Source organism: Bubalus bubalis, chromosome 17 (genome assembly GCF_019923935.1).
Source record: "Bubalus bubalis isolate 160015118507 breed Murrah chromosome 17, NDDB_SH_1, whole genome shotgun sequence".
NCBI lineage: Eukaryota > Metazoa > Chordata > Mammalia > Artiodactyla > Bovidae > Bubalus > Bubalus bubalis.
In genome coordinates, this window is record NC_059173.1 from 27,439,848 (window position 1) to 27,452,146 (window position 12,299).

A 12,299-nucleotide genomic window follows, 5' to 3' on the forward strand; every position below is an offset into this window, starting at 1 on the left:
TCTGGTATTTTATATATAGCAATAATGTCATAGTGAATAAACTTTGTGCTCATGTGTTTTCATTTTGGAGGTGGATATTCCTGGTGAATTTGTAGTGGAACTGCTGGGCCCAGGGTAAGAGCATGTGCAGTTTTGTTCAGTGGTGCCAGACCCCTGGGTTGGGTTGGACAGAGATGGGAGGGCCTGATTCCCCAGAGCCACATCTGTTGTCTGGCCTTTGAATTTTGTCAGGCTGATAGATGAGAAATGATGTTTCAGCTTAGTTTTAATTCACTTTTCTTTTATTATGAGTGATGGGCTTACAAGTGAATGTGCTTGAGAAATTCAACTTTAAGTCTTATCTTGGAATTTCACTTTGTTTTACTGAAGTTTGCAATGGAAAAGCCTGTTTTATAAATATAGGCGAGGAGCTAATCAAGCATTTGGTTGATTGAATTGAATCAAGCATCTGGTTCGTTGCTGGTGAGCAGCCTTGTAGAGACATACTGAAACAGTGTTCTGGTGTTGGTTAAGAAGCCCAGGTCTGGGTTCTGGTTGATCCTGGCCACTGTGTTAGGAAGTGGACCTGGCCTTTTTTGTGGCAGGCCAGACCATCTCACGTTTCTGTCTGCACGTCTTCGCAGCGTGTGAGGGGTTCTTTGAACCAGATGCTGTGCATTGGACATGGAGGCTTCCTCCCTTTCAGAAATGGCCCTCTTGATAGTGTAGTAGAAATATTTCTCCAGGCTAATAGTGTGCTCCCTGGGCGATAAACAGTGCCTGGCACTGGGTGTGGGTGTGGGGTGTAGTGGTGACCGCAATGAGCCGGTGGCCTGGAGCTTCTGCTCAGCTCCTGCTTCTTATTGCTAGGGGGGATGCGACCCAGTGTGGCGAGTATTTGGATTTTTCTAATGAACGAAGCTGACAACTTGCATTTTTATGGGAAATCTCCTGATTTAAAAATACTTGCTGCTGCTGCTGCTAAGTCACTTCAGTCGTGTCCGACTCTGTGCGACCCCATAGACGGCAGCCCACCAGGCTCCCCCGTCCCTGGGATTCTCCAGGCAAGAACACTGGAGTGGGTTGCCATTTCCTTCTCCAATGCATGAAAGTGAAAAGTGAAAGCGAAGTCGCTCAGTTGTGTCTGACTCTTAGTGACCCCATGGACTGCAGCCTACCAGGCTTCTCCACCCATGGGATTTTCCAGGCAAGAGTACTGGAGTGGGGTGCCATTGCCTTCTCCTAAAAAAATACTTGAAATAAATCCAAACAGCAGATAACATCATACAGACTAAACAAAGTATTTTTAGAAGGTATTTTGGAAAAATATTTCTGTACTATACTATCAAGAGGGCCATTTCTGAAAGGGAGGAAGCACCCATGCCCAGTGCACAGCATCTGGTTCAAAGAGCCCCTCGCAGGCCGTGAGGACATGCAGACGAGCATGAGATGGCCAGGGTGCCCATGATTGCCAGCATCTCCTTCTGAGCGATGTGAGAACTCCCCAGGGGATGGAACAACACGTTGAGCCCTGGCTCTGTGTGTCTCTTTGGTGTTGGTCTTCAGCACGCTAATGTTCCAGCAGTTTGCCCGTCTCTGCTTTTCTTCTGCTTACTCCAGGCAGTTATTGGCTATCTGTGATGTACAGGCACTGTTCTCAGTGCTGGTGGTTCATCAGTGAGCCCATTCCAACAGCTCTCCTTTACTCCACATGCAACAGTGGTTGGCCAGAGATGTTTCTTTTAATGTGTATATAGAGACAGCTAGAAATATGTATACACCCATATATATTGTCACACTGAAGTTTTAAAAACATGTGTATACATACACATATATTAACATATGCTACACAGATGTTCAGTTTTACTCAACTTGACCCTGAGTATTCATTGGAAGGACTGATGCTGAAGCTGCAGTACTTTGGCCACCTGATGTGAAGAGCTGACTCATGGGAAAAGACCCTGATGCTGGGAAAGATTGAGGGCAGGAGAAGGGGGTGACGGAGGATGAGATGGTTGGATGGCATCACTGACTCAAGGGACATGAGTTTGAGCAAACTCAGGGAGATAGTGATGGACAGGGGAACCTGGTGTGCTACAGTCTGTGGGGTCGCAGAGTCGGACACGACTTAGTGACTGAACAACAACAGTAATTTCTGGATATACAAGTATTTTGTCATTCTTTTAGTGGCTGCTTCTAAGGAGTGGTTATACTAAATTTTGTTAAAAGTTCCCTATAGGTGAGCATTTACACTGCAATTTTGACCTTATAAATATTACAGTGAATGTCGTTGGACAATTGTATATTCCTGTGACTAGATCCTTGGAAGTTGAGTTCCCTGATCAGTGTGCATTAGCACTGTGTCAGATGATGCCACGTTACCCTCCAGTAAGCTCTCTGCTTTCCTTCCCTTGTGTGTGTGGCGGGTTCCCCATTTTCCAGCAGCCTTACTGAACCTGAATATTATCAGTGTTTTGATTTTCACTCACCTGTTAAACAACAAATAGGTGTCTCACTTTATTTTGTATTTTGTTATTAATGAGGTTAAGCATTTTTGTGTCATTTGAATTTCTTGTAGAATTTCTGGCTTATATTTCTTGGGTTGTTGGCTCTTTCTGTGGGAATTCTTAAGGATGGATAACCTTTTGTCATATAGGCTTCAAATATTTTTTTTATCCATATTTCTTTTGTATTGTAATATTTTTCTTTAGTAAAGTCAGTTGTTAATGCTTTTTTAAAATAAATATTGTTTCTAGGTTTCACACCATGTTTAGGAACTCTTCTTTACTGCAGGATTATAAAGATATTGTCATCTGTTTTAAAATATTTTTATGGTTTGATTCCCCCGCTTTGACTAATTCTTTTGTGAATGATGTGAGGTGTTGGGGTAGGTGGACCTCAGGAGTAGATCTGACTTTTCTTTCCCTTTTTTTCCCTTTACTCTTTGGCCACACTGTGTGGCATGTGGCATCTTAGTTCCCTGACCAGAGATTGAACCTGTGCCTCCTGTGAAAGGCAGTCTTAATCACTGAACTGCTAGGGAAGTCCCTGACTTTTATTTTTTAAAATGGATTGATCTAAGAAACTCTGGATTTTAGTTCTCTAGCCTCACAGAAAGCTGTTACGAATTTAGTAATGCTTAAAAAAAACCATTTTATTTAAAAAATCTCAGCAGCAGTCAGAGAGTCTTTAAAATGGCATCTGTCTGTAGGAGGCGTTTTTCTCTTTGGTCTACAGCTCTTGGGAGGCACCCATTTGTGGATCCCATGGAACCCTGAGAGGCTCCCTGGGTGAACCACAGCCAGAAGTCGCAGAGGCAGGGAGAGATACGTCAATGGGGCCTTGTGTCTTACGGCCGAGAACTGCTGGGATTTGCGTGATGGGCTGCAGTGGAGGGTGAGGAGTCACTTCTATGAGGAAGGGTTTTCTTGTTTTTAGTTTTAGTTGAAAGATCGTTGGGGTACAATATTATGTTAGTTTCAGGTGTGTGATGATTTGACGTGTGCACACGTTATGAAATGATCGTTGTAATGAGTCTAGTAGCCATCTGGCTGCATACAAAGGTGTTACAGTGTCACTGCCGGCATTCCTAATGCTTCACCTGGTGCCCCATGACTTATGTACATCTGGAGGTTTGTACCACTTACTTCCCTTCCCTTTGCAAATGGGCAAAACCACCCATTTGCCCCCTCCCATCTCTTCCCTCTGGCAACCACTGTTTGGTCTCTGTATCTATCAGTCTCTTTGCATTTATTGTTTTATGTGCTGGATCAGCCAAGATATACCCAGTTCTCGCAGTTAACAGGTGCTCCCCAGATGCCCGTGACTTCCCAGGCAGGGCGGAGTGCCCACCACACGTTTCCTGAAGTTAGCTTGCTTGTCATGCCCCCTGAGGCTTCATCTCTGTGCCCCTGTGAACCATCAAGCAGAAGAAAGTCAGCATGGCAGACAGCATGCCCCTGTTTTTGCCACAGCATGTCACGTGACCACTTGATTCAGGGCTGGGAGATGCTCACCAAATACTCCAGGAGGGTCAGAGTATTTGGTGAAGGCACTAGTGACCATGGCACGTACCAGTTAAGGACAAGCTTGGAAGCAGCGAAAGGCAGCAGGAGAAAAGTAGTGTGTGCACTGTCACATATTCAGTATTGATGCTGTTTTGCATAGATGTGTCGAAGTTTAGTGATGTTTATTGTTGTGCATGCCAGCTTTCTGCTATAAATAATATAGTGAATATCCATACTGGAATTGGTAGCCATTCCCTTTGCCAGGGGAATCTTCTCGACCCAGGGATCGAACCTGGGTCTCCTGCATTGCAGGTGGATTCTTTACCATCTGAGCCACCAGGGAAGCCCATATTGAACACAACGCTGATGTTTTTTCTTAGGCTGGTCTAAAAGTCAGATGACTGCGTCAGAAGATGTGAATGTGCTGTAAGACTCTTATACCTGCTGCCAAATTGCTTTCTGGAGTTTCCACTTGAAAGTATTTCCGGACACTGTGTCTTCTGTCCTCTCTTCACTCATATCATGTTTTGTCTGTCTCTTCTGCCCTGAATCCATGCTCCAAGGCCTGCAACTAACACTTTCTCTATCTAGAACTGTGTGTCCAAGGCCTGTTCACCCTCCTCCCTGTTCTCTTCTCCTTGCTCTCCTCCCATCCTGGGGGCTGTTTACTACAGAGCAGAACTACCCACAGCAGGAGACTGACTGGCGGGAGGGCCGGATCTGTCTTGGGAGGTGTGGGGGCCGAGGGGGAGATGGCTCCTGACCTGAGCGCCCTGCCTGTTGAAGGAAGGATTCCCGATGCCTGGCTGCCTGGACTCTGGCAATGCCCAGAAGAGTAACTGGGGCAGGAGGGGCTGGGGGGCTGGGCCTCAGCCTAGTGGGGGTGGGGTGGGAGCAGCTGCTATCAGGACCCCGTCTTCTGAAGCCTTTTCCCCCCTCACTCTTTCCAGTTCTCACCTGGGACCCCTGACCTGCACTAAGGACAGGGCCCAGGTGTGTATTTCTTAGGGTGGTTTCCCGGCACCAAATGCGCCGCTTTGGGATGTCAGCATTGTCCTGCGAGAGCAGCAGCCACACAGATGCCTGCCCCCCATCCCCGCCGTGCGACACTGGTGGGCACTGCCCGCAGTGGTCGGAGGACTTGTCCCTGCTACTCACAGGTTGTGGTGGTGCCCTGACCCATTTCATCGACCTTGGCCTGCTCCGGGCAGTGTCCTCCGAATTGTGGGCCAAACAGCTCACTCTAGCTGCTTCTGACAGACCTTACAATTAGGAGCATCGCCAGCACCAGTTCAAAGTTGTCTTGCCTTTGGTGGTGGCTTTGCTTTCTGCCAGGGTATCTCTACCATATTTTGGGGGGATGCTGTTTTAGATAAGTGGTTTCTTTACATTATAGTTGATTGGGTTTGTTCCTCTAACTTGACTTGTAAGCTCACTGAAGTCCGGAACCTTTTAAAAAAGTTGAGGTGCAGTTTACAGTTCTATGAATTTGGACAGACACACTCATTCTTGTAACCATCATCGCAAATCGAATGTACAAGTAGGTCCATGCCGCCAAGTTCCCGCCTGCTTTTGCAGTTCCTTCTCCACCTCTCAGATTCTGTCTAATCTGTCCCTGTGGTTTTGCCTGTTCCAGAATGTCTTGTCAATTCAGTGGCCAGCAGTCAGTGGTCCTTGTGTCTGGCCGTGCTCCTTGGCGTCCTCGTGGTGTGGGTGTGTCTGTAGCTCAGCCTTTATGCGGCTGAGGCGGCTCCATTGTGTGGCTCTTCAGGTGCCTTACCTCTTCGGCAGGTGAAGGTCAGTATTTATGTTTCCATATATCTTAGTAGACATTTTAAAATTTTTATTTTTTAACAGTGGAGGGTTAAGTTGTGCAATTGATATCCTGCTTTTTTCACTCAATAGTATATTTGAAAAACTGAGAATGGCAGCTCACCCTAGTAGTCTTGCCTGGAGGATTCCATGGACAGAGGAGCCTGGCGGGCTACAGTCCATGGGGTTGCAAAGAGCTGGACACGACTGAGTGACTGACACTTAGACACTTTCATGTTCTCTATCTAGAACTTGAGTATTGGATATTTCTGGTTGCTCTTTCTACTTTCACTGCATTGTTCTGTTATAAATATTTTTAAGCATAATTTTAAAAAATTGGTAGGTGAGTTTCCTTAGAGATTTACAGAGGTCAGATTACTGGATTAGAGGTAATGAGGTCTGCTTTCCCACCGTTGTCTCACCCTGCTAAGTGTACTTTGAGCCCTGAGCCCTCTGACATCTCTCTGTCCCCCTCCACATTTGTTTTAATTGAAGTAGTGTTGATTTGGGCTTCCCTGGTGGCTCATTGGTAAAGAATCTGCCTGCCAGTGCAGGAGACGTGGGTTTATTCTCTGGGTCGGGAAGATCCCCTGGAGAAAGAAATGGCTACCCACTCCTGTATTCTTGCCTGGAAAATGCCATGGACAGAGGAGCCTGGCGGGCTACAGTCCATGGGGTTGCAAAGAGTCAGACATGACTGAGCGACTAAACAATAGTAACAACAACAACAACAACAACAACAACAACAAAGTGTTGATTGACAGTGTTGTGTCAGACTTTGCTGTGTAGCAAAGTGACTCAGTTATACACATATAGACATTCTGTTTTTAAATATTCTTTTCCATTACCCCTCCACATTTTTTCAGCATGTTAGCGATCACAGTGTATTCTCCTTATCCTATTTTTGTGTCTGTTCTACATGAATCTTCCTCATAACGCTTGTTTAAAAAGATCAGGAACAAAAGCTCATTTTGAAAGCAGTCAGCATGGGAGAGGTCCCCCTCCCAAGCTGTGTCCCCCAACTCAGAGTTCCCACCTACTTTGCTGGGCGCACTCTGCTGGGGCTGAGAGGGGAGTGGGCTCCTGGCTTGATAATTAAGGCTGTTCTTCACTGTGCTCCTGGTTTCCCGTTCAGCTGTGCTTTCTGAGCTTCAGAGATAGTCATCAGAGCAGAAAGTGCCTTCTAGTTTGAATAGGCACTGGTTTTTATGTTTTCTCAGCCTGTACTTGTACATCCCATGAGTTCTGTAGCTTTTGATTTCATGTATATGTGTGTTTTAGCCAGGCGCCCAGGTCTGGGAGCTTTCATACAAATGTGTGTTTCCACTTTGTAAGCTTGTAACTTTTGGCATATAATGTTTTTCACCCCTTACTGTCTTCTCAGTGAGATAATAGTGATGCCCTCAAGATGAAAGGCATCACTTTCCTGCTTTTCCCGGGGGGGTGGGGGAGTGGTGGAAGGAACACCAGAGATGGGGAGCTAGGCGTGTCAATGAAACTGAGAATTTTAAATGGTGGGAGGGTATTTCTGTGTCTGTGACCCAGCCACAGTGGGGTGCAGACAGGCTGAGGCTGTCGTTCTCTTCCCAGCGGGGTTCGTCCCCTTGCAGGCCTCGGGGCTCTGGCCGGATGTGACTTGTGAGCAGTTTCCCTGCTCCATCTCAGAATTGGCCTCCTCTCTCTCCATCCTCTGCTTTTTCTTGTCCTTTCTCCTGTCATTCCCTCTCCCACCTCCCCTTCTAGTCCACTGCACTCAGCAGTGTGGGGGCGTAAGCCCCTTTAAAGCCGTGTCCCAGCTCCCAGAGAGTAGGTGAACCCCTGACCAGGACTCTCCTGGAATGGGGACTCTCTTGGAATGTGGATCTGAGTCCTGGCTGTTCCCCTCTCCCCTGAGGTTTTCTTCCTGAAATCCCCACTCTGGATGAGCTTGTAAAGAAGGCTGAGGTGCAAGACTGACACCCAGACCAGGGCCTTCTCCCCAGGAACACAGTGTCTGACCTGGGATGGGGGCTGTGTGTGTTTGCACTCAGGTAACGCTGAAGAATTGATGCTTTTGAACTGTGGTGTCTGGTGTTGGAGAAGACTCTTGAGAGTCCCTTGGACTGCAAGGAGATCCAACCAGTCCATTCTAAAGGAGATCAGTCCTGGGTGTTCTTTGGAAGGACTGATGCTAAAGCTGAAACTCCAGTACTTTGGCCACCTCATGCGAAGAGTTGACTCATTGCAAAAGACTCTGATGCTGGAAGGGATTGGGGGCAGGAGGAAAAGGGGGCGACAGGATGAGATGGCTGGATGGCATCACCGACTCGATGGACGTGAATCTAGGTGAACTCTGGGAGTTGGTGATGGACAGGGAGGCCTGGCGTGCTGCAATTCATGGGGTCGCAAAGAGTCAGACACGACTGAGCGTCTGAACAGAACTAAACTGAACCCAGGGGTATCTGCCTGGGCCATAGCACAGACGTTTATGAAAACTGCCGGCGAGTGAAGGGTAGGGGCTCTGTTCTGGTGACACACAGTGGTGGCATGCGGTGGGCGTCACTGACTACCTCCTGGGTGCCGTCCCTCTTCTGGAAGAGACAGGCAGATCACCCCAGCCTGGCATGGAGCAGGGCTGCTCGCCTCCCTGGAAGAAGTGTGCCAGCCACGAGCGCCAGCTCTGAGTTCAGATCCTGCTGGCCTTGAGCAAGTAATGGCTAGTTACCTTCCTCAGGAGCTGGTTGGGACCCACCTGCTCCTGCCAGGCTGTCCTGGCCCCGGGCACAGCGAGACCCAGAAGGCCCTGCCCCTCCCCTGCTGAAGGAGGTGGTCTCCAGCGCCATCTCCTCAGGAAGACAGTGGTTTGTGTCAGATGCTGGTGGAAATATTCCTTCAGAACCCCTGTCCTGGTTCGAAGCACGATACTGGATGCTTGGGGCTGGTGCACTGGGATGACCCAGAGGGATGGAATGGGGAGGGAGGAGGGAGGAGGGTTCAGGATGGGGAACACATGTATACCTGTGGCAGATTCATTTTGATATTTGGCAAAACTAATACAGTTATGTAAAGTTTAAAAATAAAATAAAATTAAAAAAAAAAAAAAAAGAACCCCTGTCCTGGGCTGTTGAGTGGTACTGGGAACAAGTAGTGATCAGATAGTTTTATTTGCCCTTAAGTAACTTGATTTTAACTTTGATTTTTCAGGAGAACATTAAGTTGGATAAAAGAGGAGGGCGATCATGCACCATGGCAGCGGCCCTCAGAATGTCCAGCACCAGCTGCAGAGGTCAAGGGCCTTCGCCGGCAGTGAAGAAGAGCAGCAGGCCCACCCCAACCCCCCCCAGTCCCCCGCCACACCCTTTGCCCCGGCAGTGAGTCCGTCTGCACCCCAGTCCCCCGGTTACCAAGTTTCACAGCTGATGAATCGGAGTCCTGTGGCCGGGCAGAACGTGAATATCGCCCTTCAGAATGTGGGGCCAGTGGTGGGCGGAAACCCCCAGATCACGCTGGCCCCCCTGCCTCTGCCCAGCCCCACTTCTCCAGGATTCCAGTTCAGCACGCAGCAGAGGCGGTTTGAGCACGGGTCTCCGTCGTACATACAGGTCACCTCGCCGCTGTCGCAGCAGGTGCAGACTCAGAGCCCCACCCAGCCCAGCCCCGGGCCAGGGCCGGGCCTGCAGAGCGTGCGGGCAGGTGCCCCCGGCCCCGGCCTGGGCCTCTGCAGCAGCAGTCCCACCGGGGGCTTCGTGGATGCCAGCGTGCTGGTGAGGCAGATCAGCCTGAGCCCGTCCAGCGGCGGCCACTTCGTGTTCCAGGAGGGCTCGGGCCTGGCGCAGATGGCCCCGGGCACTCAGGTTCAGCTGCAGCACGCGGGGGCGCCCATCACCGTCAGCAGAGAACGGAGACTCTCGCAGCCCCACGCGCAGTCTGGGGGTACCGTCCACCACCTGGGGCCTCAGAGCCCCGCAGCCGCGGGCGGGGCGGGCCTGCAGCCTTTGTCCAGCCCCGGCCACATCACCACGACGAGCTTGCCGCCCCAGATCAGCAGCATCATCCAGGGGCAGCTGATCCAGCAGCAGCAGGTGCTGCAGGGCCCACCACTGACCAGACCTCTGCTCCCCGGGGTTGGGGTCGGGGTCGGGGGGACTTCGGCGTTTGGGATGACGTCCCCACCGCCCCCCACCAGCCCTTCCAGGACCGCAGTGCCCCCGGGCCTCTCCAGCCTTCCCCTCTCGTCTGCGGGGAGCACAGGTGTGAGGAAGGCTCCCAGAAAGTTGGAGGAGATCCCCCCGGCCTCCCAGGAGCTGGCTCAGATGAGGAAGCAGTGCCTGGACTATCACTACAGGGAGATGGAGGCGCTGAAGGAGGCCTTCAAGGAGTACTTGATCGAACTGTTCTTCCTGCAACACCTTCAAGGGAACATGATGGATTTCTTAGCGTTTAAGAAGAAACATTATGCCCCTTTACAAGCTTATCTTAGGCAGAATGATTTGGACCTTGAAGAAGAGGAGGAGGAGGAGGAGGAGGAGGAAGAAGAGAAGTCTGAGGTTATCAATGATGAGGTGAGAAGCAGCGGGTCATGCTATGTGGAGTTGAGTCTGCGCAACTTCAAATGAAAAGTAGTCTGTGAGCCTGGGGTGTGTATAAGATGCAGTCTCATGAGGATTTCATCCAGGAGTAAAATTGAAGAATGGATTTGCTTTTTCCTTCATGGAAAGAAAGGGCTGGTCTAGTTGGGAAGACGGTGCAGAGTGGTGCTGTGAGTAATGCTGGCTCATTTACAACAGCTACACCTCCCTGGTTTGGAGAACTAACCTGTCGTGACCCAGCTTTACCCTATGCTCTTCAGGGTGTCTGGGCATTGCTCGGCCCTGAAGAGCCTGCAGAAGCCAGGGGCGGGGCCACCTTCCTGCTGATTCCCCAGATTTCACATTTTACTTCTGTAGGTCCACCCACTAAAAACAGCATGGATATCATTTTTAAAGAAAGAATTTGAATCACCAGCTTGTTACAGTATATCAAATGAAATTTAAATCACTAGATATATTTTTAAGGTATCTTTATAAAATATGGTTATTACAGCAAAACAGAATTTTTTCAATTTGTAGATGTCTTAGATTTAAGATCATGTATTTAACTCACACTTTTGCAGATACCTACAGAATGATATTTAAGATGAGACTCTTTTTTAGGTGGTGAAACTTTTGGGTGCCTGGAATGGGTGCTTAATCAATCCTCCCCGTTGGGATTTTTCAACCCCTTAGTGATTCAAGATGCTTTTATTTATACTTCCTAAGAATGAAGCTCATGAGATAGGGTGACAGTGAGGTGCACTGTGATGCACTGTTTTTGTGCCTTTGTGTTGTGTACTGTACACTATGTTGGTGGGACTTTGTTTTTTGATATAGCTAAAATGTAAATTTCTGTCAACTCTTCTGCAAAGAAATCAGCTTTTGATGAACAAAAGCTGGCCTCTTTGCTCATCTCCTCATTGGTATTTATTATGTGTGGCTTTGCCATTTGGTGTTTTCTTTAACACCCTTTCCAGGATGAACCATTTTTTATTTTCTAAAAGGTTTATATGGTTTTTTTGAGGGTTTCCCCTCTGTTGCCATGAAATAGTGAAGTTCAGTTCTCTTTATGTTTGTACACCAATGTTGTCTGTAGGCTCAGTCCCCTTTATCTGTCATTGCCATTCTGACCTGCACGCAGTAGGCCAGGGTGAAACTGCCTCTGAAGTTGTCAGGGCTTTTGCTACTTGAAGACTGTCTGCCATTCCCCTTTTAAAGTTTGAAGTTAAAGAATCTAAGGATATTGTACTTATGACTAAAATTGGAGTTTCTGCAAGATTTGCAGTTGAGTTAGGGTGTTATGTTATAAATCTGTCATAAATTAGTTCAGTGTCCTTTTACAGGATTTGATGCAAAAACATTCCATTTTTAAACACCAGACATTGGTGAGCTATCAGCAGTAAAATTCTAACAAAATTTTGAGCAGTCTTAAAAATTATGTTGCCTTTTTTTCTCAAAATATTTCCTCTCAGGTAAAGGTTGTGACAGGAAAGGATGGGCAGACTGGTACTCCTGTTGCTATAGCAACCCAGCTTCCTCCAAATGTTTCTGCTGCTTTTTCATCCCAGCAGCAACCATTTCAGGTACTTTTCGATGGTTCTAAAATGTAGTCTCATCCGAAACTTTTCCTCATCCAGATATTTTAACCTTCAATTTACTATTTGCTCTTCAGCATTTTTTTTTCCAGAGCCCATTCCTTATTTTAAAAAAGTAAAAAAGTCTTCCTGCATATAAAATTATACAACTAAATTGCATGAGTAAATGACAACACAGACCTTAATGCATTATTTTTTTGTGTGTATTGACCTGTAACTCAGTAGTAGCTTCAGCATGCATGTCATCTAATACCTATAGTCCTGTTGAATGTGTGCTCAGGATTCCTGTGTGCTGTGTTTTCAATGTTGGTTCTTTCTTGTGTCTTTTATCTGTATTTTTGAGAACAGTGCAAACA

The 12,299-nt window shown here is 47.9% G+C and overlaps 1 protein-coding gene across 20 annotated transcripts in view; it reads left to right on the plus strand.

Annotated features, from left to right (window-relative positions):
* Positions 1 to 12,299, plus strand: part of EP400 (E1A binding protein p400) — a 110,267-nt gene that overhangs the window by 13,041 nt on the left and 84,927 nt on the right. For 7 of the 20 annotated variants that reach the window (XM_006045534.3, XM_006045524.3, XM_006045528.3 and 4 more), the window contains exons 2-3: positions 8,982 to 10,339; positions 11,821 to 11,931. In XM_006045534.3, coding sequence (XP_006045596.3) covers positions 9,017 to 10,339; positions 11,821 to 11,931 — 1,434 coding nt within the window. In that variant the 5' untranslated portion in view covers positions 8,982 to 9,016. Of the gene's footprint in view, positions 1 to 4,376; positions 4,822 to 4,872; positions 5,527 to 5,622; positions 5,784 to 8,981; positions 10,340 to 11,820; positions 11,932 to 12,299 lie in introns of those variants that run through there. The other 13 variants (XM_006045530.3, XM_025267854.2, XM_025267852.2 and 10 more) reach the window with 8 other exon arrangements.